A 25,246-nucleotide genomic window follows, 5' to 3' on the forward strand; every position below is an offset into this window, starting at 1 on the left:
CTGAAGAAGTATGTCACATTGATTATAGTGGCTTCTTATGCCCTTTGGTTCATTCAGCCGCATAACCAATTTTGAGAAGTCAGGGAAGAGTGACATATAATTTAGAAATATTTCCATAAAAATGGCTGAGAAACAAGAACATCCTGGGAATTAAGGGAATTACCTTTAGCCACTGAAAAATGCCCTCATGTGAAAGCCCTGTTGCTGGCAAAATACCAGTTACAGTAGCTTTGAACAATAAGCAATTGCTATTTAGTTACTTAAGTTCTTCACCCTACTTTAGAGAATATACACTTAATCATTTTTTTCAATTAATTTTTATTGGAGTATAGTTGATATACATATATCCACTCTGTTTTAGATTCTTCTCCCATATAGGTCATTTACAGAGTATTGATTAGAGTTCCCTGTACTTAATCATTTTAATTTACTTATGTAGAAAATAAGACTATTGTAAGCTTATCTAAATTACATAGTCCTTAAAATAATATGCCAGCAGACATGTTGGCAATGTTGCATTTTCTCTGAGTTTTAAATCTATAAGATAGTTGTACAGTAAATTTAATGTGGTCATGTAATCATAATTATGTATACATTAATACATTAATTATGTATACATGAAATACAACCAATTCTTGCCAAACCAATCCAGTTGTGGTGTCTATTTCTTCCTAAACAATGACAGGTAATAGTACCTAAAAGAAAAAAATACTTCCATAGACATCTCAAAAATACTGATATTTAATTCTCAGAAGCACAGCAATATTGTAGGAGTCTTAAATAACACTATATAAAAAATAATGCTAATAACAACTGATACTTAACATTTACTATGTACCAGCACTGTTCCAATGGTTTTACATTCATTAACTCATTTAACCTCAACTCTCAGAGGTAGGGTTTCACAGACAAGGTCACTGAGGCACAGAGGGTTAAATAACCAATGCAGGCACATAGATACTAAGTAGCAAAACTAGAACATGAACTCAGGTTGCTGGACTCCGGGGACCATAGCTCTCTGAAGAATAGTACAGTTAAGAACAGTGTCACCACTGATCATTCAATGAAAAAAAAGAAAAACAAAACTTTCTCAATGGCATATAACATAGGTCAGGCACTATGCAAGTCTCTGAGAATGAAAAGAAGAGCAAGGCCCACCACGAGCTCACAGTCTACACCACAGGAGGCCAACCCAAAACTAAGTACAAGAGTTCAAGTGCTAGCTTCTCCTAAACTACTACATATTCAAACTATTTTTGAGGAATATGTGACAGTGTCTTCAAGGTCCCCTATATCAGGGGTCCCCAACCCCTGGGCCGCGGACCGGTACCAGTCCGTGGCCTGTTAGGAACCGGACCCCACAGCAGGACGTGAGCAGTGGGCAAGCGAGTGAAGCTTCATCTGCCGTTCCCCATTGCTCGCATTACCGCCTGAAACCATGACCGCCCCTGGCCCCGGTCCGTGGAAAAATTGTCTTCCACGAAACCGGTCCCTGGTGCCAAAAAGGTTGGGGACCGCTGCCCTATATCATCACATTGCACTTGGACAAGGTGGTTTTTTTTTTTTTTTTTTTGATATTCACGTACTAATATAGAAAATGCTACTATTCTGCATGGAGAACTTTAAGAAAATCAGTAAACAAAATGCAATTAAATGGCAAACAATGAACCTGTGACTTTGGATTGCTCACTGTCATCCACGCCTCTGCCCGTGCTGCACAGCGGGAGAGGTGAGGACCGTTGACATGTGGTCCGAATAATTCTTCTTAGGTGGGACTGTCCCACGGTTGCAGCATGTTTTGCATCTCTGACTCCATCCACTAAATATCAGTGGTTCCCTCGACCCTTCAGTCACTGTGCCAACAAAATATGTCCCCACATATTTCTGAATACCCTCAGGAGGTAGAACTGCCCATACTTGAGAACCATGTTCTACATTTCAAATGCCTTGTTATTTTCGAACTTCACTTTTGTTGTAGATTTTGTCCTTACTGCTCCAGCATGTACTTGAGCCCTGTGGTTGGAATCTAAGTCACGTTAAAAAGGTAACAGTCGCCTAAGAACACTGCAAAAACACTGTGATCTATACACATGAATTCCTTCCTCAGGATCAGGAGTACTACGGATCCTTTCCTCACACATTATTAGGAAAAGCAAGAATTAGATGATATATTGTTTTCAATCAGCAATATGTATTTTAATTGGTGATGGCAGCATTAGGAGAATGTATAAAAAAAGATAAAGGAAGGGGCTTCCCTGGTGGTGCAGTGGTTGAGAGTCCGCCTGCCGATGCAGGGGACGCGGGTTCGTGCCCCGGTCCGGGAAGATCCCACGTGCCGCGGAGCGGCTGGGCCCGTGAGCCATGGCCGCTGAGCCTGCGCGTCCGGAGCCTGTGCTCCGCAACGGGAGAGGCCACAACAGTGAGAGGCCCGCGTACCGAAAAAAAAAAAAAGATAAAGGAAGAATAATTCCTTTGACCTCTGGTCACACCTGTTTTCCCTCTTATATGGTCATTCATTAAAATTTTAAATATTGTTTTAAGAGCAAAGGAATTATTGTTTAAGAGCAAAGGAATTAATCTCAGTTCATACACTAGGTCAGCCTGTCAACACATCTTGTATCAAATCTTCATTTGTTTGTAATTTATGTGTTTCATGAATAACATTTTCTATCAAAGTAATTACTAAGGAACTGTTGAGATTCTGTACACCTTTGGCAAAATGAAACAAAATTCTGAATAGCAATAGACATGTTTTCTTAGCTTTGATCTGACTGAAGTCAAAGAGAAGGATGTGATCTTATTGATCACACCCTGGACTTCCCCTAAGGGCTCACTCAGATCCAATTATCCTAGCAATTCTGACAGCTTGAGAACTCAGGCAATGGTACAATTTCAAGCAAAACCTGCAACACCTTCTAGTGAAACTCATAAAATAGCCTATATCTAGAAAGGCAACCAATACACTGTATTATGGATGTATAGGTTCTATTTGCTTCTGTATGATTAGCATTACTAAATAAACTTATAAAACAATAAAACTACATTCTATATGTTCAGTATGCTACTATTTATAAACTCCAGCTGCAGGACCTCACCATGGCAACAGGAATATACAAACAGCTCAGTTCTCTATGCTATGATGGAAGCATTACTAATTTAAAGAATGCAATATGCTTAAGACAGACAGAAACAATTTCACAATATAGTCATCAACCTGCTCATAAAAGAGGAGAAAGATAGAGATGAGTATTTGACATGGCAGATAAAAGAAAACTGATTGCTTTTGCTGGACCATGACTGACAGTCACTCGTGGAGTTGAGAGAATGAAATGTTTTTAAAATGAATGAATGAATGAGGCAACAGAATCACTGAAAAAAACAGAATGGAAGAAAATCAGGTAGAAGAGCTACTGTGTCAAAGTGATCTGTGATATTTGTTCATAGCCTCATCTATAAGACAGAACTGAATAGAATCTATAATTTGGTATTTTGTAACAGATATACTCAGTCTTCAGATTGGAGTGAAAAAGATGCACAAAATCAGGCCACTGCCCTCACAGACCATGTGAACATGCATGTGCATTTGTTATTTCACTTAATAAATGCTAGGTACCAAGAAACACAAAGATAAATAAGATATTGGCACTGGCCTTAAGAATTAATAGTCTAATGGAGAAGACAGTCCTCTAAATGAAACGTAACAATTTAGTGTAACTCCTGAAGTAGAAGTACCTATAAAGTATTATGGGAGCATAATACCATAGCAATGTTTTTCCCAATTATTCAGAAAGAATTGATGCTTGTATCTACAGTAAAATTTAGGTTTTATTGAAAGTTAAGTGGCAGTGATTTACAAAATATTATAAAATTCACAATCTGTTTAGAATTGTCTAGAGGCAGATCAGTGCACATAAATACATTTAACTGAAATATGATCCCTCAACTTAAATGATTACAGGTTCTTTAAATTTCTCCAATCTCTAACTGTCATAAGAAAGTATGGAAATGACACTGACTCGAGTGAAAGCTTTGTTAAATGACACCGCTGACTGCTGGGACAATGATGTCTGAGAGCAGCACCAGCCTTCTCCTTTTTGGGTAAACTAAAGGGAAGATCGTTGTCAAAACCTCTCAGCTCCCTCAAAAACAAGCTCACCAGTGTGCCGGAGGGAACACAACATGCACGGTTTGAGAGTGCGTGAAAGATCAGGGAAAACCACCAGTCACCTTTGAATGTCGTGTGTTCATTTTATGTTACCAGTGATTCCCTTCAGTTGTCAGCGCTACTAATGAAACAAAGCTCAAGCTTCAACTTAAGTCAGTGGAAATCAGGCTGAAACTGCAACCTTTCCCAAACTCATATAGAGTAAACCTCATTTTCCCCAAAGCAGTAAGGTGTACCAAGTTCTTGAAAGAATTACTCTTAAGGCCCGGCTCCCCGTCCCCTGACAGCAATCACTGAAGGAAGAAAGCCCATTTAGTAAAGGAAATTGAAATGCCTTTTTCCTAGCTATAAAACATTACCACCTCGTTCACTGGAACTACCTGAGCTGTTGTATGTTTCTCAGAGACTTTTCTGTCATTCCCTATTATCCATGCATTCAATAAGCATTCTTTAAATGCTTTAAGGTGCCCTAGACCTGAGGACTGAAATGTTTTTCTTCAAGGGCCAGATAGTAAATATTTAAGGCTTTGCAAGCCAAGATGCAAAATCAAGGGAATTATGTAGGTACTTAAAAAATCAGTTAAATATATAACCATTTAAAATGTAAAATTATCATTAGCTCACAGAAGAACAAAAACAGGGCACAGATTGCTGATTTTAGTGCTAGATCACAGTCAAATATTCAGACCAAGCTAAGACCCTTAGGTTACTACATTAAAAGAAAAGGTTTTTTGCAACAAAACCTAGCTGCTTCTAGTAAGAACCTGCAGAAATGATCTAATAACGCTCTGTCCAATATAATTATCTACTGGATATTAATTATTTCTATTATATCTATCTATACTAGATATTTCAATACCTACAGAAAATGTTCCACATCTGTACAGTTCAACAGGGTAGCCACTAGACACAAGGGGCTGTTGAGCATTTCAAATATGTTGAATGGACTAAAGAATAGAATTTTAAAATTTTATTAAATCTTAGTTATTTAAAATTTACATTTAAATAGCCACATACAGCTAGTATATGGAAAAACAGATGTAATAGTTTTTTTATATATCAATTAGCAGGGCCTAATCGAATTTGCTTGGGTTTTTGGTGACCAATTAGGGCATAAATATCTTTACAGGTTAATACCAACAGATCACAGTTCAAATTGTTCTTAACTTCTGGTTAACATTTCATTGGGAGTTGGTAACTATTCGTGATGTACATTATATTATAGAACTGAAAAGACCTTCAGAGAACACAGACTTGTACTCTATGAAGTACAATGTGTGCAGCATGTTCCAAAGAGGGCAAAAGAGGTGTATTGCATGACGGCTCATAACTACAGTTTTGAAGTTAGGAAAAAAGCACCAGTTCTGCTTCAGAGTAGTACTGGGATCTTAGGCAAGTTATTTTACCTCTTTCTTCTTCAATTTCCTCCATTGTAAAACAGGACAGTAACAGGAGCTTCTCTACTGGATTGGTGGCAAGATTAAATGAGATCAAGGACTTAAGAACACAGAACACTGCCAGCTCACTGAAATCATAAATGTTACTACTTTATTAAAATAACGTTATATGACAAGTATTTGGGGATACAGTCCACAATCTGACTTGGTAGAAACCATTTCATCACTCAGCATGTAAGGAAGCTACATATGGAGTGTTGGATATATCACTGTTATTTTTATCCAGCAGACACAACTTTGAATTCTGGCTTTACAACCTCCTAATGTAGCCATGTCACATGACTAGTCTGAGCCTCATTTCCTTATCTGAAAATGAGAAGAATATTTACCTCTTCAAGTTGAGAGAATAAAATGTGAAAGACTTTTGCTCATATACATATTAATGTTGGTTACTGATTGAGTTCATCTTAAAATCAAGTCTCAATTCCCTGCTTCAATTTGAGATTTTTTTTTTCTTGTTCATCCTTTAGGGTTACTGAGGGATAACTACTTCCTTTCTTCCATCTCTTGGGCCAGAGGGATCACAAACTTCAAAAGTAAAAACTGAATGTAGCTGTCAGCATTAGAGGCTAGAATCGAGAGTAGTTTCTCTTGAGAGAAACTATGACTATGAGAGTTAAATTATGACATTTATGAAAAACCAATGAGGTGAATAATAAAAATCACCCCAGACCAAAGTAGAATTTGAGAGTAGCCATGTTGGTGGTATTAATATATCTCCATATGTAGAAATTTGTTATTTAAAAATCCTAAGGATAAGTACCCGGTGAGCATGGAACACTGGAACACAGAAGATGCAGGAGGCCAAGAAGTAAATTTTGACACAGCCGTAGAGAATGGGTAACCCCCAAATCACCTCATCTGTTTCCTGCACCAAGTGTTTCCCTACCACAGAGATGGACGCATATGGCAAATACAATCTTCTGCCATTACACTTTATCATCGTTCCACCTAGATGGCAAATAGGCTGCATGTTACCTGCCAAATCCTAATGAATTGCAGTGGGGGTTCTATAAGGCTGTGCAGGCCACGTCTGAACTCAGCAGGAATCAGAACCATGATTGATTAGCCATGCCTGCCGTCAGAAGGAACGGGGGGGGGGCGGCACCTTCATACTGTGTGTGCAGATGCTTTCGTAACACTCGCTGCCATTTCTCTGATTTTAGGAGCAAAAAACTTCTGAGCGTAATCTGAATTTCATGTATCTTTTTGTACAGAGAATAGTCTGATAGCTTAGAGTCCAGCTCTCTTGATTATTATGTTTCTGGTTCGTTAATTACTCAATTGGCATTCTGGTTCATTGACTAGTCTCTTGTGGGCTTGGTTGCATAAACTCCAACTGGGCAGCGGCATCCATTCCCAGTGAACTGACAAAGTTAATTTTTTGAGTCTGCAATATTGATAAGCAAACCCCAGACTATGGTACATTCATAAAGGTAAATCTTATGTGACATCTTAATAGCCAAACAGAAGGCTGGCTTTCCTGATAAGAAGAATAACTATCAGACACTTCTTTTAGACTTCAACAAAGACTATTTTTCATCAGTTTCATCACTTCTAATTTTAATAATTTTCTTTCTTAAATTTTTCTTTACAGATGTGCTATTGCCAGTCTCAGATGATGTTTTTCTCTATACGAAAGCTCTCACCATCTCTCATTTTGGAGTTTAAAACCAGCGAAAGCACTCTGATTAGTCTAGTTCTTTCTCAGCCTATGATTCCATCAGCCTTTCAACATTACTTATATCTTCACCTTTCTTTTGATTCCAGAATCTTTCTTTCCCAAACCCACACGCCATCAAACCCAACTTGCGACAGCATCATTTCTTTTTCATGTCCACACAACAACTGAAAAAATCCTATGTTTTCTAGTTTTACCTTTCGAACATTTGCCAACCGATTCATCATCAAGGACTCCTCTCGGTCATCATCGTCATCCAAGTCCAGCATCGGCATTCCGAAGGGGTCGATGATGCTACAGCACCTGGAACCTTCATCTCTTGGATCAAAGGGGTCCACGATTATGGGCTCCGTTCCTTTTATTTCGCAGCGACAGAAGGGGCAGCCCTGGCCATCTGACTCCTGAACAAACACAAAAATTGTGCTGATTGGTCTTTGTTCAAATAAAACACTACTGAGAGGGGCCAAAGTTCTACTATAAAAAGAAGTTGCAAAAAATAGGTTTTCAGGTAGGCAGTGGGGGTGGAGGAAGATCTGCCTTGAAGGTGGTAGAGTAGAACGGGGAACCAGCAAAATATATGTTCAGTATTTAAAATTTCAAATTTTTTAAGAAAAATTTCTTTACAAAAACCTTTGATTTAGGATAAATCAAAAAGTTAGGAGCTTAACTTTATTTTACTGAATGTTCATTTACAATTTTAATGTATCAAAACTTTAGAGTCCTGCAGAAAACTGGAAATTAAATGTCCCTCTTTACCAAAAGGCACCAGTGCTAATTAAACATTCTATAAAAAGGACATTTTGATAAAAATTCATTATAAATAAAGTAATAGTATCAATTAGAACAATCCATTTCAAAATCAATTCTGGAAAAGTTCCTGTGCACATAACTATGGCTACATATTTCCATTTTAATTGCCTAGGTCTTTTAAAGCCTTGGTTTATAAGCAATCAGTGGGAAAAAATAAGTTTATTTTCAGAAATCATCATCTATCCTGAGAGCCTGTCATCCTGACACAGCTCATATGGAATGTAATAATATGTGAGATACCAAGTTTTGCACCTCATCTTGCTTTCAAACTAGATACTGCAAAGGGATTTGTGCAAATACTTTTGGGCCAGAAATTCATTTACTGGTAATTACTGAAGTTTTCTGAAAATCTCCCAATTCTATTTCTCAAAAACTAACTACATTAAGAATTCACAGTTGGGAGGGAAACAGGACAAGACTGTTTTCTTGCCCTGCAGATAAAGCTGACTTTTAGAGACAGATGGTATATGACACTCACCACCATATTTTTGTTTCTCCATTATACCCTGACTTTACTAGTATGTTATTTTAAAAAATTATAAAACTTATAAGATCATTTTAAGGCAGAAATCGCATGAGAGCATCATTTTTAGAGATGAGACTATGAATGAAAAGAGCTAACATCTTTAAAGAAACCATTCAATACTTAAGATTGTCCCATGCACTTGGTACGACGGGAACGAGGTGATCTACCTGCCCTCCAGCGACACTCTGATCAGTGGTGGAGTAACACTCTCCTTTCACTGGACAATTACTTAGCATACACTCTGTGGCAGATTCTGTGGTACGTAGTTTATTCTTTCCCAAGCATCACTCTGATTAACAAAGTGAACATCTCCTTTGCCAAACAAATATTCAAAAAAAGAAAAACAAATGCTTTCTGGATTGGTTAACGAAAAGAAACTGCAACAATTCCTTATTCATCGACTGCTACATAATTTGGGAAAGAAACCTGGAATGTAAAATAGTTGAACTAAGGTGGTATGAAGAGATACAGACAGGCTAGTACAAAATCCTTTGACGTTTACTGCCACGTGTGCTCAAGTCTGGTGAGCTTCAAGGCAACTCAAGTATTTGCTCCATCATTTTACAGATGATAAAACTGATACTTAATTCTCCCATCTTACACTGATATTTTCTAACACAGTAGCAAATATTTAAGGAAAGCTAAAGCTTTCTCCTATCTTTGATAACAAGAACATTAAATGTAAGTACATTTTCAATATAGGTTGTCATCCACGTAAAATTCCCTTATTATAAAAGTCAAAATGGACCCATACTGTGTGTCTGCAGTGAATTTTCCTACGGATCTACATAAGATAATTTCAAACAGATAGTTTTAATATATAAGAGCAAGATGAGAAAGAACCAATGTACCCTGCATCTTTAATGCATGAAGAATAGAAAGTGGTATTCGTGGCCCTAAGCAGAGCAATAACAAAGCTATAGTAATTAAAACAGTATGGAACTGGCACAAAAAGAGACACAGATCAATGGAACAGAATAGAGAGCCTAGAAATGAACCCAAGGATATATGGTCAATTAATTTACAACAAAGGAGCCAAGAATATACAATGGGGAAAGGACAGTCTCTTCAATAAATGGTGTTGGGAAAATTAGACAACCACATGGCAATAAATAAATAAATAAATAAATAAACTGGACCATTATCTTACACCATACACAAACATTAGCTTAAAATGGATTAAAGACTTGAAAGTAAGAACTGAAACCATAAAACTTCTAGAAGAAAATATAGGCGGTAAGCTCCTTGACACAGGTCTTGGCAAGATTTTTTGAACCTGACACCAAAATCAAAAGCAACAAAAACAAAAATAAGCAAGTGGGATTATATCAAACTAAAAAGTTTCTGCATAGCAAAGGAAACCATCAACAAAATGAAAAGACAACCTGCTGAATGGGAGAAAATACTTCCAAATCATAGATCTGATAACAGGCCAATATCCAAAATACATAAAGAACTCAGACAACTCAACAGCAAAAACAAAAACAAAATAACAATCTGATTAAAAAATGGACAGATCTGAATAGACATTTTTCCAAAGATACATATATGGCAAACAGTTACATAAAAAGATGTTCAACATCACTAATTATCAGGGAAATGCAAATCAAAACCAAAGTGAAATATCACCTCATGCCTATTAGAATGCCTATTATCAAAAAGACTAGAAATAACAAGTGTTGGTGAGGATGTGGACAAAGAAGACCCTTGTGTACTGTTGGTGGGTATGTAAATTGGTGCAGGCAGTATGGAAAACAGTATGGAGGTTCCTCAAAATATTAAAAAGAACTACCATACAATCCAGCAATTCCACTTCTGGATATTTACCTGAAGAAAATGAAAACACTAATTAGAAAAGATATATGCACACCCCATGTTCACTGCAGCATTATTTCCAGTAGCCAAGATATGGAAACAACCTAAGTGTCCATCAGTGGATAAATGGATAAAAAATTGTGGTACATATATACAATGGAATATTATTCAGCCATAAAAAAGAATGAAATCTTGCCATTTGCCACAACATGGATGGACCTCAAGGGCATTATGTAAGTGAAATAAGGCAGAGAAAGACAGATAGATACCATATGATCTCTCTTACATGTGCAATCTAAAAATTAATTAACTCAAAACAAAAATAAGTTCAGATACAGAGAACAGATTGGTGGTTGCCAGAGGTGGGGGAGTGGGTGGTGGGAGAAATGGGTGTACAGTTTTTTTCTTTAGTTTTAGTAAGTTGAATGCCACTAAGTAAAAAATTAAAATGTAAAAGAGCTGATGTTCCCTGTGTCTTTAATGCATGAAGGATGGAAAGCTGTACTCTGGGCCCTAAGTAGACACTTCATGCATTTATACATTTTTTTAAAATTATTACATAAATTTTCAAACATAAACAAAAGCAGAGAAAAAAGTGTAATGAATCTGCATGTACCTGTCTCCCAACTTCAACAATTATCAATTCACGCCCAATTTTTTTTTGAATTTTATTTATTTTTTTATACAGCAGGTTATTAGTTATCCATTTTATACATATTAGTGTATATATGTCAATCCCAATCTCCCAATTCATCACACTCCCCCCGCCAATTCACACCCAATCTTGTTTCAGCTATATGTTTACTTGTTCCCTCCGCCCCTGGATAATTTTGAAGTACATCCTACACATTGCATAAATTCATCTGTAAACATTTTAGTATGTGTACCTAAAAACCAGAAAATCTTTTAAGACCTAAGTATAATACAGTTATCATAACTACAATTAATCTATTCAATCTAAATAATTAAAGTCATATTATTTTTGAGTACAGTGGCTAGAATGCATAAGCAACTGTATTCCCCTTCAAAGACTTCCTTAGAACCTCCAGGGTCAGTTTGCATGTTGTTTGGTTAAGGATGACTTCTGGTTTATGTGATCTATTTCCTGATAAGGGGTAACTGAAAAGACTGTGTTTGGAAAGGGAAGGAGGTGAAAGGCAATAATAGCATCTTGATGGTACAAGAAAAAGACTGGGAACGGTTCATCTAAAACTGAATTTAGGTTTTTCGCCATCTCTCCTACCTTAAAGTTTAATGCTATACAACTTACTGATGTGAGAGTAGCTGCTTTATGAGTATATGTCACAAAATATATTTTCTGTTAAGCTTTATCTTTGTTGAGCGTTTACATTACTTACTAGGATCAAAATCCAGCTGCAATGTACTTCCATTCTGATTTGCAAACATAGATCACACAACATGCCTCCTCTAATATGACTTCACCCACCACTTTCTCTGTAAACTATTGTCATATGCAAATTAAGTTTGACCATATTGTCAAATTTGGTACTCATAATCTCAAATTTTGGTGCTGTTTTGGTACTCCACCTCATTTCTGTCAGATAGTTGATTAAACACATATGAAGAATGTCTTCGATAGATACCTAACTCTTCAGGATTGTGCCTCAATAATTAAAATAACGTTTCTGTCAATATACACTTAACGCAAGATCACAGAACATATGTTAATGAAGAAGAAGGACCAATACATAATTCCTTCTCTAGTCCCCAACACATTCACATTCTGAGAAAGTTAAGAGGAAGTACTTGGACTCCATCTGTTCTAATTCACTCAGTAGACTTCACTTCCTCAAATAAATCCTCCCAAACCAAATGAGACAGAAGTTATCAGTGCGTTCTACACCATCTGAAACTTAACTATGTAACATGCTCATGATAAAACTACTCAGACTCATCTGGCAACCATAAATACTGCAAGTTAATGATATTAAATATAACTTTAGGTAACCTGAGAACAAATTAACATTGACAGAGAAATAGAAAAAAAAAATTAAGTTCCCCCCAAAATTCCCATTCCCCAATAACACCCTATGTAAAAATCCAAATAAATATTGTCACTATCATCTCATCATCATCATCATCATCATGTATCAGTCACCTTCCATAGTATTTCTGTTTAAATGTTGTCCAGATCAATATTATCTCTTAAATACTTTCTTTTAATGTTTTAAAAGATAAACATCATATATAGTACAATTTCTTTTGCTCCCAAGATGATTAATTATTTGAAGGCACACTTTAAGTTCAATCATTTCATGCCTTCCCACAAATACAATATAAATGGAGGGCCCTAGAGAATCCATAAGACTTCATGAGTCTCATATACTCATTTCATGAGTATATTTTTACTATATGTGTGTTTCCCATCTCAGTAACTTCTAATGTACATTACCTTGCTATACTTCACACAGATTTGAAGTTACCATAAATCTCTTTTTCTAAACATGAAACAATTATAGATAAATAACTAGATAGATACATATACACATACATATACTGAGAGTAGCTTGGGTCCATACTAAGCATTTTCAGAGCACAATATATCCCACAAAAACTTAGTAAATTCTTGCTATAAAGAATGAATGATGATAGTTAATAGTGATCTTAGAATAAGTAACAGAGAGAGAGATCTTTGGTTTTGATGTTCTTTTATGGTGGGCAAGGGAAGACGACATTGACAAATTTAGACTCTTCTAGTTTTAATTTGGAAGGACCATGAAAACAGTGAATCAGGAAAGAAGCATAAACATTCTGAATCTGGAAGCTTCGATTGGAATCCTATACCCACCAATTGCAGCTGTGTGACACTGGGTAAGCCATTTCATCTTCTTTGTAGGGTATAATGAGAGAATGCACATTTTAAGGGATATCTTAAAGATAAAGTGAGATAAATTAATTCAAAGCCTTCCAAAGTGCCACTTAAATTCCAGTTGGTATAATTACTACAAAAATAGTCTCAAGAACAAAGAAAAGAAGTAAGATAGCTGAGGAAACAAACCACAGCCCTTACACGACTCTCAAAGTGAAAGAGGAGCTCCAACACTTTATCACATTTATACAAAAAGACATAACATATAATCAAGGACAAATACTAATTTATAACATTCTTAAAGGCAAATATTTTTTTATTTGTAGTACTAAGGTTATGAAGCTTCACTGAGGCTAGAAATTTAAAGGCTGGTTGCTTTTGAAAACAGATATATTAAGATTACTTCTTAGTGCCTTGAATGCGATTCTTTGAGCTGGCTTCTCACCTCCCTTAGACAGTTACACATTTCTTCCCCAGTCATGCTCTCTAAATATGGTACACCTATAAATCTCTTTAATCACATGTCATATTAAAATCCGAGCTTATTAATTTTCATCTGCTGACTTTTTGCTAAGTATTTTGAATACTCCAATATCTTTCCTTTAAGTTATTTTGAAAAAATATGCAGGAGGAATAATCAGAGGAAAATTAGCTTTGCTTTTAATTGAATTTGAAAGTCCTTGGCAATAATTCAAACAAAGGCTGCATATCCAATTGGCATATGTGTATCCATTTTTATTTTGGAAGAAAGATTTGAAGAACACAGTTTAGAGTCTGTATGCAGCAGATATTTTCTAGATTCCTGGAAAGAAAGAACAAAAACAGTTCCTTACTTTACACCTTATGTGATCACCCTGCAATATCACTGATGCATAATATGTTATTACAGAAAAGGAGACATGGAGGAAGTAAAGAAGAACATGTTTTATTAATATTCATGGAATAGTGTGGAAGTGAAAGAAAACTCTCCAAGGATTGCATTGCCAAGGACGGAACAGAAATGCCGAACCCAGACTTCCCTGGTGGCGCACTGGTTAAGAATCCGCCTGCCAATGCAGGGGACATGGGTTCTAGCCCTGGTCCGGTAAGATCCCACATGCCATGGAGGAACTAAGCCCGTGCGCCACAACTACTGAGCCTGCGTGCCACAACCACTGAAGCCCGTGCACCTAGAGCCCGTGCTCCACAACAAGAGACGCTACCACAATGAGAAGCCCGTGCACCGCAACAAAGAGTAGCGCCCGCTTGACGCAACTAAAGAAAGCCCACGCGCAGCAACGAAGACCCAATGCAGCCAAAAATAAATTTACTTTTTTAAAAAAAGAAAGAAATGCCGAACCCAGAGTGATACTACTTCAAAGAATGCCTCTAGAGAGGTGATTACTCATTTTACTTAGTATTCTGTGTAAACTCAGACTTGCCAGTTCAATTTATTAAATAACAGTTTCAGAAGGAGAAAAAAGTATCTGACACCTCTTCAGAGGCATGACTAAATGGGCCATTATGACAGCAATTAAAGAGTAACCACTTGCAGCCCATAATAACTAACTGACACCTCTACTGTGCATTTCTTAGGGTTTCCGTTAATTACAAAGTTTAAGTCTCCAATGAATTTCAATTAAACCAAAGTAGGGCATCAAATGGAAGGAAAAGTTGGTGAAGAACTACTTGCTAAAAATGCACAATGGTTGAACATATAATATGTTACGGTCAGGGTTTAATATTTCCTATTGGACCTGATTTATCAGAGCTTCTTGGCAGACATGCAGCCTTTAAAATCCTTTTCATATCAGCATGCCCAACCAAAGTAGTCGAAAGTAACAAAAATGTCTCACATCCATAATTAAATATGAAAGAGAACAGGATATTCATTTCAAGTGATTATTAGTACCATGCCCCTCGATACAATTTTTAGATTTAATTTTAACTTCTTGAGGGTAGGGACTGTGTCTTTAGTACAGAACCTGGGAAACAGAAGCTGCTTAAAGAATGTTTGCTAAATAAATGAAAACGAATGGATTTGAGATCTTGGAGCCTGACGGATAAAATATTCTATGTCAGCTTCTACCAAGCCAGTTAAGGGAAACCAAATTATCCTTGTGCACAATTACGTTTGAAAACTCAATTTTTTCTCTGATAGAAAAAACAAGCAAGCATATAAAAACAAAAACACTGGCTTTAAAGTTAGAAAACAGACTCTAGCCTTTTACCATTTTGAATAAGGAAGAAGTTGGAAAAAAAAGACACATATTACTACATGTACTCATATCCAGAGACTTACTACTCACATAACATTTCCAATTACATCTACAAGCTTAGATACAATGTTTGACAATACAGTGCAGAACTATGGAAATGTTCCATAATTTTGTTTCTTTTTGTCCTCATATTGACCAACAATTAGGTTAAGTCCAGTGAGCAGCTCATTGGGGCTACGATGTGAGGTTTTTAGTATAGCTAATGTTTGTTAACTGTATTTTAAATGGATTAATAATTTCATAAGACTTATTTTTATTCAATAACAGGGGCATTTTGCAATAACGTATTTAAATGACTGTCAAATACTGCTGTTCATACAAAAATATGAAAACTGCCAAAACAGATCTGTTGGTTGGCAGGAGGCAGCACAGTGTGAAATCTATATGAAAATGTAGAAATATTCAGTTTATCCAAAAGCAGAAATGTTCAAAAGTTGAAGCTTCTCTAACCACTAAAATCCCATTGAGATGTAGAGACTATGGAACATCACTTAGAAATTCTCAAACACTGACCTAACAATTTTTTTCAGGGTAGAGAAAACTTGAATCAGGGATCACTGTGCATGTTTCTCAGTGTAAAAAAGCAATAAATAGAAACTTGGTCTTCCTGCCTGTAGGTTAGTGCCAGTAATATTGCAAGGAATTAAAAAAAAAAAAGTGCAAAAAAACCAAAATGTGAAAAGTTGAAGGGAATCACCCAGCAGCTACTAAATGGAACAAATGGATCTGAGGTTTAAAATTCTTAGGAATCATTCTCGGATCTTAAACATGATAAAAGGTCTTTGAAAAGTCCACTGATACTTTGCAGAGGAGAAATGGACAGAACTGAGACATTACAAGGGCTTTTCTCAATTGATCCATAATATCAGTGTCTTTTTATTTGTCGTACTCTTAGCCCTATTCTTCTCTTTCCTTTACATTATCTAGTACACGGTCTATAGATATTTACCGAATAACCACCAACGTGGAGGTAGCATGCTAGGGGAGAGGAATTCTAAAACAGGTAAAGCAATCCACATCCTAGAGGCAAAAGAGGTAAATATGTATTGTAAATGCTTATAATACAAATACAAGGAGGTAAGAGCTTACAGGGACATATACAAGATGTATCAGAAAAATATTTACTGATCATGAACTGTCTTGTGTGAGAAGAATTTTAAAGATGCTGAAACAATGCCTTTGCATATTTTTTCATTAACTTATATGCCAAATTCTATGATTACATTAGGATAATAACATTATTCACTAGTGACATGAGTGTGATTTATTTTGATTATTTCAACCTTCTAAGCACTTTTGAATTTGTCAGTTTTTTACTACTTAACTTGGTCAACTACTACTTTAGTACTACTTTCTCAGACAGCTTCTCCTAAAATTTTACTCACAGTTCTTAGCACTTGGCAATTTATGCACTTCCTCAATCTCTAAAAGTAAAACTAAGAAGTACTATACTTCAGACTAAAAAAGAGAAAGAAAGAAATCGCAAATGTTAATTTACAAATATGACTGGACATTATCTTAATATAAGGCCATTAGATCAACATGAAAAATCATGAAGAGAATCAAGGAACTGTTTAGCTACAGGCAAGAGAAACTGCACCATCTGGAGACTACAGAGTAATATATAGAAAACCTGTGGTGATGTAAAGGGCAAAGGGTTAATAACATAGCCATGACAACTGGGAAATACTCCTGTGTGTTTTGCACATACCATACCTATTGCAAATAGTTCACAGACTTATTACTAAATTAAATATATAGCACTGGCCCTAAAGTTTTAAAAGATAAATTTCATTTAAGAAGTATACAGAAAGTAAAATAAGTGAAACCTCCTTGCTTTACGTTCAGCCTTACTCTTTTACTCACCCTGAGCCACAAGGTAAACAACTACTTTGTATGACACTATAAACAATCTTTACTAATCAAAGGTTCTGCCAACCAAATGGGAGCTTCCGACTTTCAACCCTCTTAACTTCCAAATGCTAGGTAAGTTTCAAGTTGAAGATGCTAAGTCCTGAAATATGTATGTATTTGTATGCTCCAAGCCGGGGGCCCCCAGAGAAGGGGCTGAAATACACAGGCCATGTACGGAGGTAGAGTCCTGGAAGTTTGTACCAGCCTAAAATTCTGGTTTTCTTTAGGGAGAAAAGCAAACTTTTAGTTTCTTCATATCTGTGAGAACCATACTACCACACTGAGGACATAAGTCAATCTAAATGGGTGACATACACATTTGGCCCCTATCAGTTTAATACTTACCCTGAAATAGTTAATGGGTTTCAGGTACAACAAATCATCCTAAAGTAGTCCCCTCCCAGTCAGCCAGGCACTGAGTCAATAACATCTCTATAATACTTTCTACTGATACATTTGAAACCCACTTGCAAACCAACAGTTTTGTCTTCTATCAGCGTAACTAAATTTATTGAAACTCATTTATAAAAAGACACTGCTACATATGCAGTACTATTATTGCTAAGGTAACTTAAATAGCAATCACGTGATTATGCTGAGAGTTTGCTGATGCCATACTTAGCATCCCTTTTCCTCCAACTTGTGTAGTACAACTCCCTGTACTACACAAAATTCACAAGCATCATGAAGGGATAAAGGGAAATTAGGGCAAGGATAACAAGGAAAACCTCAGGTAAAATATAAACCAAATGCATACTGAAAGAGAGAAGTGTAGGGATGTTGAGCAAGTTTTAGCGAGGTAGCAGAGATGTCTGGGAGTACAGAAATGACTCTGAAAATGTAAATCAATTGTAATTCATTTCCTAGTTCTTCCCCTTTTTTTTCATCCATTTTTAAAATGTCCCCAAAGGAAAAAAGAGGCCCTCTTTATAAGACTGTGAAAATGTGAAAATCATTAACATTTTATTACCAAGTAATGAGCTCAACAAACATCAGTGCTCCTATGAGTCTGCATTGCCCCTTTGTGATCCTCTGAAGCCATCCTTCCTCAGGCAATGCACAGGTTCTGGGTTGGAGAGAAGGCTCAGGAATATGGTAGGGATGCCGATGATACACTCAACTGAAAATTTTTTAAAAGGCTTGAAATTTTAATTATTTGTTTTCTAAACCCAATCAGCAATACTGACTTCAATACTGACTGTGTTAAACAGAGCAATTTAAAAATGACTTAGGGCTTCCCTGGTGGCGCAGTGGTTGAGAGTGCGCCTGCCGAGGCAGGGGACGCGGGTTCGTGCCCCGGTCCGGGAGGATCCCGCGTGCCGTGGAGCGGCTGGGGCCGTGAGCCATGGCCGCTGGGCCTGCGTGTCCGGAGCCTGTGCTCCGCAACACAGAGGAGGCCACAACAGTGAGAGGCCCGCGTGCCGCAAAAACAAACAACAACAACAACAAAAAAATGACTTGAGCAAAATATTCTGTGAATCCTCTAAATATTCAAAACTAGAAATCTGTCCAAAGATCTATTTTTAAATCTCCAAACTTTATTACAGATAAAGAAATATTTTAAAAAAAATAAGCCCTTGGGGAAACCAATTATTCCCTAGGTGTTAATTTAAAACCTCAAATCAATTTATATTTATTGAATGCCTACAGAGTGGAAGGCAGCTCACCTTAAATTCTGCTTCTGTAAATTGGAAAATTTAGTGCCTGTTTCTGTGGGAACTAAAGGTATTTGGGAAACTTTTTCTGTCTGATTCTATTTTAGCCTTACAGAGCAACTGTAGACCCCCATATGTGAGACAGAAGGCACATCTTCTCAGGAGAAGAGAGGTGTTGAAACATCAACGTAAGATTTATCTACTAGGGTTTATTGCTTGAAAATCTGACCTACTATAAATAGAATCTGACCTATGATAAATAATATAAATATGGTTAGTTGGTAACACTGATAAGTTACATTCTGAAATCAACAGTGTTACAGAAGTAGAACTACTTACGATTAATATCATAAAATTAAGTTATACATGCAAAGCAAACATAAAAACAAAAAGAAATCAAATCATATAAATGAAAGATTCAAACATGAGATTTTTTTCTAACAACCATTCAAACAAAGCACTTATCAGTATTACTTCCTGAATCATTAAGATGAAGAAAACTGAAAAGAGAAATATTCACAGGGAATATAAGGAAGACATCAACGTTGCTAATTAAATCTTGATTATACCTGCCAGGCTGTAAGGCAAGAGGTACACATCAAATGCCCACAAGGCTCAATCTTGACATCTTTGTCGTTCTCAGCACAAATTTTACAGAGCTGAAAAGTGGAACCCATTTCACAATATAATTCATATTGTTCCTGGAATTTGGGGGAGAGAAAAGGCAATGTTAATGTATTTTTAGTATGAAGTGATAATACTGAATTTTCTTAAATACAATGACTTACAGTAAATTCCTCACACTTGACCCTGTCAGATCATGTTGCCATTTAAGACATGTTTTAAATTGGTCATCACAATTTGGTCTACAAAATTAAACAGATTTTATCAGCTATTGCATAAGCTTTTTGAATACTTTGGATTATTTAACATTTTGTACTGTTCCTTTAGGAAGGTACCTGCATCAATAGAGTGATTTAAGAGACACAACTTATGGTTTTAAAAGGCAATAATAAATAACTTTATTTTCTTTGTAAATGCCACATACTCATCTAATTTTAATGTCAAATTGCAATATGGCTGATCATTAATTTTATTTCTTAGATAGCTATCTGTAGAAATTCCAGAATGGAAGTAAAGCAGCATTTGCCAAGGCCTTTCTGCATGCTAGGTACTGTCGTCCACATTTATTATGTCATATAATCTCCAAAGTATAATAAGATACACTGAATTTTTAAAAAAAACAAGTAAAAATGAGGGTCAGTAAGTTTAAATTATTTCCTTCAAATTCTATAATAAATCTCTAATTCGCATACTCTTTTCCCAGTCTAACACCATCAAGAAATCTCATCATTTCGGCAACCAAAAATTGTTTTATTCAACATTCTCTTGATTTGCTAGTTTAGAAGCTTTTGGCACAGTAAAACTTTCAGTGGTCAGATAATGAAAAGATCTACGTCACAAAGAAGATACAAACATATTGGTAAGAATTAAAAAAGTATGAAAAATAGTGTTATTTAATAGGGATACAAAGAAAAGGAAATATAGAAATAAAAATTTGTTTAAATAAGGCAATGTTTTAGTCTAGTAAGTACCTAATACATACACGGCCCTGGATAGGATGAATAAATGACAATATTTAATCCTTAACCTAATGAAAGATCTTACAATCTCGAGAAAAAAGTATATATATAAACACATACACAGATACACATACACACATATACCCACACATTCACATATAAATTGTGTCTACCATGATATATGTATGTGTGACTATATAAATAATCTTAAAATAAATTAAGGAAAAAGACAAGAAAATGGATCAAGATGGAAAAGTCTAACGTAATCCAAAATAAATTATATATCACTGAAATCCCTAAAATAATAGACAAGTATCTATATTGGTTATGAAATCCAAAGGGCCAATTTATAATTATAAAAAAATTAAAATAGGCTAAAATCACAGCTGCAGAATTCAATACAACCTAAGATGTAAGCTAATCAAATATTTATGAGTAATTTAAGAGAATGATGCTACTCCTGAATATGAATTTTTAAACAATTTAAAAAAACAATGGATTTATAATGAGGAATTATCTCGTGTCTTTTTACATATATTAGAAAACAGAGAATCACTAAATAATTTTTTAAATGGCTTTCATATATTAAATTTTAAAAACTGCCCACACACAGTACCCATGTCAGGAAGTGTGTTTCACCTAATAATATCAAGACCACTGAAACTGAAATCTGGAGAACCAGAAATAAAATTAAAAATTATCTGTTGTCTTCCCCAAAACGTATAATTTCTTTTTATTACAGTCTTATTATTATACAAAGCACAAAATATCTAAATTATAAAAATTTTTAAACTTAACTACATGTAAAATAAAATATTCAAGTTCTCTCTCAGTTAAAGACTGTTGCCAGATTGGTGTTTTTCTATTTTTATTCTTTAAAAGCACATTCATATGTTCATATATGGTAATTTTTTATTTATTTACAAAATTGAACTTAAGTAATATAATTTTACAAAATAAAATGTTACATAATTAAGCTTTACATAACTTTTTCACATAAGATGCAGAAGTTCCCATGTGAATAAGTAGAGCTACCTTCCTCCTGTTAAAGACTTTATGGTATATGCAGTATGAGTATACAATGGTATTTAACCTATGACTGAATATTTTGGTATATTGTAATATTTCATTTTTATGAAAAATGCTAAAGTAAACATCCTGGTGTATAGATCTTCTTGTGTATATGCAAGTGATATGCATATGGAATCTAGAGTCAAAGATCTTTAGATTTTGATAATTATTGAATATCACCCTCAAGAAAGGCTTTACCAAGTTATACTCCCACTCATAACCTATGAGGCTGGCAACAATGGATTTATAAGAATATAATTATTGTCTACAATAGGCTTCAATTACTCATTTGACTCTAAAAACTAATGCATATAATTAACCTAATCTTCTTTGGAGTTTTCTAAAACTATAGCTCTCCCCTCATATCCATCTACCTACCTATGGATATACTTATCTATCTCCCCACATAAATGCCAATATTATATTGGAAGCAAGAATATTAAAAGCAGAACCTTTTATCAAAAAAATGCAGAAAATAATGTAATTTCTTTTCAAACACTCTTAAAATTCCTTAAATATCTTTTGCATTAAATACCTGCACATGATTTTACCTATAGTATAAGAATCTTATTTATTTCAAAGTCATCATAATTATTTTTTTTTTGGAGATACTTATTAATTATAAATATGTCTCCAGACATTGTCCTTACCTGTGTAACTTTTATATGATCATGGGGTGTAGGTTCACATAATCCAGTTAAATCAGGATTATAACTCCTCCCATCAGGATAAAGATAGCTGGGTTATAAACAGAAATTTTATTAACATAAATATACAAGTCTTAATTGCATTTAAAGTTATTTAATCAGATTCTTCTATATTCAAACAGATATTTGGATGTTTCCTTTTTATGTAACTTACATCAAGAACTTATTCTATCACTGTTTCCATAATACTACAAGTTATTTTTAGGACAGTTAAAATCTAGGAATCTTTTTCATAAAGGAAATATACAATGAATATGGACTCAGCCATTAAGCAATCATTTTCAACTAAATACCTTTACTATATGTATAGGTAAGTTAAAAATTTATTTTCCTGGTTACTCATATTCTATTCCAAAATACTTTGAATATACACCTATTTGCAATTATTACGTCTTTCATCTGAAGCACAGTTAACATTAACTGTATCATTTTACACAATGCTTAGTACCACCAGGAAAGAAAAATAGAATTAAAGCCCACAATTTTCCAACAAAAGTTATTCAAACACTTCCGTGGTGTTTTCTTTCTCCAGTTTCCCATCCTCTTTCTTTCTGTTTCACCTTCCACTTATCCTGACACATATACACATGTGCACACACACATACACGTTTACTGCAGAAATGTAAAAATGTTACAATTCCATGTTTCACTTACTTCAAATCAAGGTACAAACAGAATGGTTTATAAACATAAGGTTCCATTATTAGAGAGAATTAAAATAAGAACTAAAAGTTATAGTGCTGTCTTGCTGTACTAAACCAGCTTTTACTCATTCAGAAATTCATTAAAAATGAAGTTTACTGTGTTGGTAAACACATATTTTAGATTAAGAAAGCAGTAATATTACTGCTGGATTTCACCAATTTATTAAGTTACCGTTGGTTTTGTTTACCATCTTTCTGTTCTAGATTTTTGAATGAAAAATTAAGAACATAATACTACAGTGGTGAATATTTTAAAGGGCAAAACTATACTAAAACTATTCTGTGAAGTAACAAAAACTATTTATCCTTAAATAAAGAGTCTATAAGAATGTTAGTAAGTATTTTAAATTACACAAGTGAACCAGGAAAAAATGAACCTAGAGGATAGATAATTCTCACATGGTAAGGAGCATATCAGTGACTGTCGTTTTTTGTTTTTTTTTTTTTTTTTTTTTTTAAGATTTAGGAAAAGGAGTTGACTACATCTGACTATGATACAAATTTAGAATGTCATTATAGGGTTGGGATACAATTCTACAAATATTGAGTGATAAGCAAAAGTTGGTAACTCTTTTTTTTATACCCTAAAATGGCCAGTTTTAAATATTATATATTTTGTTCATCACACTTCAAAAACGTAGAATTCTAGAAGAACTCAGAAATGAAAGATTACAAAATGACAATAAGGTTGCTAGAGGAAAGGTTAAATGGTTCTATTTAATGTATAAGGCGCATTTCAGTGATTACTGTCCCCAGTACACTGGGGTGCTACTGATGAGCCCTTTCCAATGGCAGTGAAGGAATAAGGAATCTTGGCTAGTTATCAAAGTAAACTTCTTTATCACCTATGTCCTACAATATCAGATTAACTATAGGAAAGGAGACCTGTCCCTGATAGTTGGACCAGATGATATCCTGTGTTTTTACTGATCTTAAGGGAAAAAAGCTAACAAACAAAAAACCTATCTAATTAAAATGCTAATATTTTAATCTAATCTAAAACCTAATCTGATCAGATTTTAATGTAATCTATCATTAAATTTCAAATTCAACTAGCTAAACCCCTCTGAAGATGTGTGTGTTGTGTGTGTGTGTGTGTGTGTAAACATTAACAGCTAATTTGCACAGGAGTTTGGAGGCTAGACTACTGATTATGATATTATAATCTGTTAATTTTGATTGACTTTTGAAAAATAGATGTAAAGCATTATAACAATATAAATAAGCTATATCACTAATCGTTAGAGAAATGCAAATCAAAACTACAATGAGGTATCACCTCACACTGGTCATAATGGGCATGATCAGAACATCTACAAACAACAAATGCTGGAGAGGGCATGGAGAAAAGGGAACCCTCTTGCACTGTTGGTGGGAATGTAAATTGATACAGCCACTATGGAGAACAGTATGGAGGTTCCTTAAAAAACTAAAAATAGAACTACCATACGACCCAGCAATCCCACTACTGGGCATATACCCTGAGAAAACCATAATTCAAAAAGAGTCATGTACCACAATGTCCATTGCAGCACTATTTACAATAGCCAGGAGATGGAAGCAACCTAGGTGTCCATCGACAGATGAATGGATAAAGAAGATGTGACACATATATATGGTGGAATATTATTCAGCCATATAAAGAAACGAAATTGAGTTATTTGTCATGAGGTAGATGGACCTAGAGTCTGTCATACAGAGTGAAGTAAGTCAGAAAGAGAAAAATAAATACCGTATGCTAACACATATATATGGAATCTAAAAAAAGAAAAAAAAGGTTCTGAAGAACCTAGGGGCAGGAGAGGAACAAAGACGCAGATGTAGAGAATGGACTTGAGGATACAGGGAGGGGGAAGGGTAAGCTGGGATGACATAAGAGAGTGGCACTGACATATACACACTACCAAATGTAAAATAGCTAGCTAGTGGGAAGCAGCCACATAGCACAGAGAGATCACCTCGGTGGGTGCTTTGTGACCACCTAGAGGGGTGGGATAGGGAGGGTGGGAGGGAGACACAAGAGGGAGGAGATATGGGGATACATGTATACATATAGCTGATTCACTTTGT

The 25,246-nt window shown here is 35.2% G+C and overlaps 1 protein-coding gene across 2 annotated transcripts in view; it reads right to left on the minus strand.

Moving 5' to 3' along the window:
- Positions 1-25,246, minus strand: part of CBLB (Cbl proto-oncogene B) — a 215,070-nt gene that overhangs the window by 68,539 nt on the left and 121,285 nt on the right. For both annotated transcript variants that reach the window (XR_003432332.1, XM_027104030.1), the window contains exons 8-10: positions 22,416-22,503; positions 19,681-19,812; positions 7,501-7,704 (exon numbers count right to left, since the gene is read on the minus strand). Coding sequence is in view for 1 of the 2 variants with exons in the window: in XM_027104030.1 (XP_026959831.1) it covers positions 7,501-7,704; positions 19,681-19,812; positions 22,416-22,503 (424 nt within the window). In the remaining variant the exon portion in view is untranslated. The remainder of the gene's footprint in view (positions 1-7,500; positions 7,705-19,680; positions 19,813-22,415; positions 22,504-25,246) is intronic.

The sequence above is a fragment of the Aethalodelphis obliquidens genome, unplaced genomic scaffold (assembly GCF_003676395.1).
Source record: "Aethalodelphis obliquidens isolate GAN/ISIS:26980383/991018 unplaced genomic scaffold, ASM367639v1 scaffold1, whole genome shotgun sequence".
NCBI lineage: Eukaryota > Metazoa > Chordata > Mammalia > Artiodactyla > Delphinidae > Aethalodelphis > Aethalodelphis obliquidens.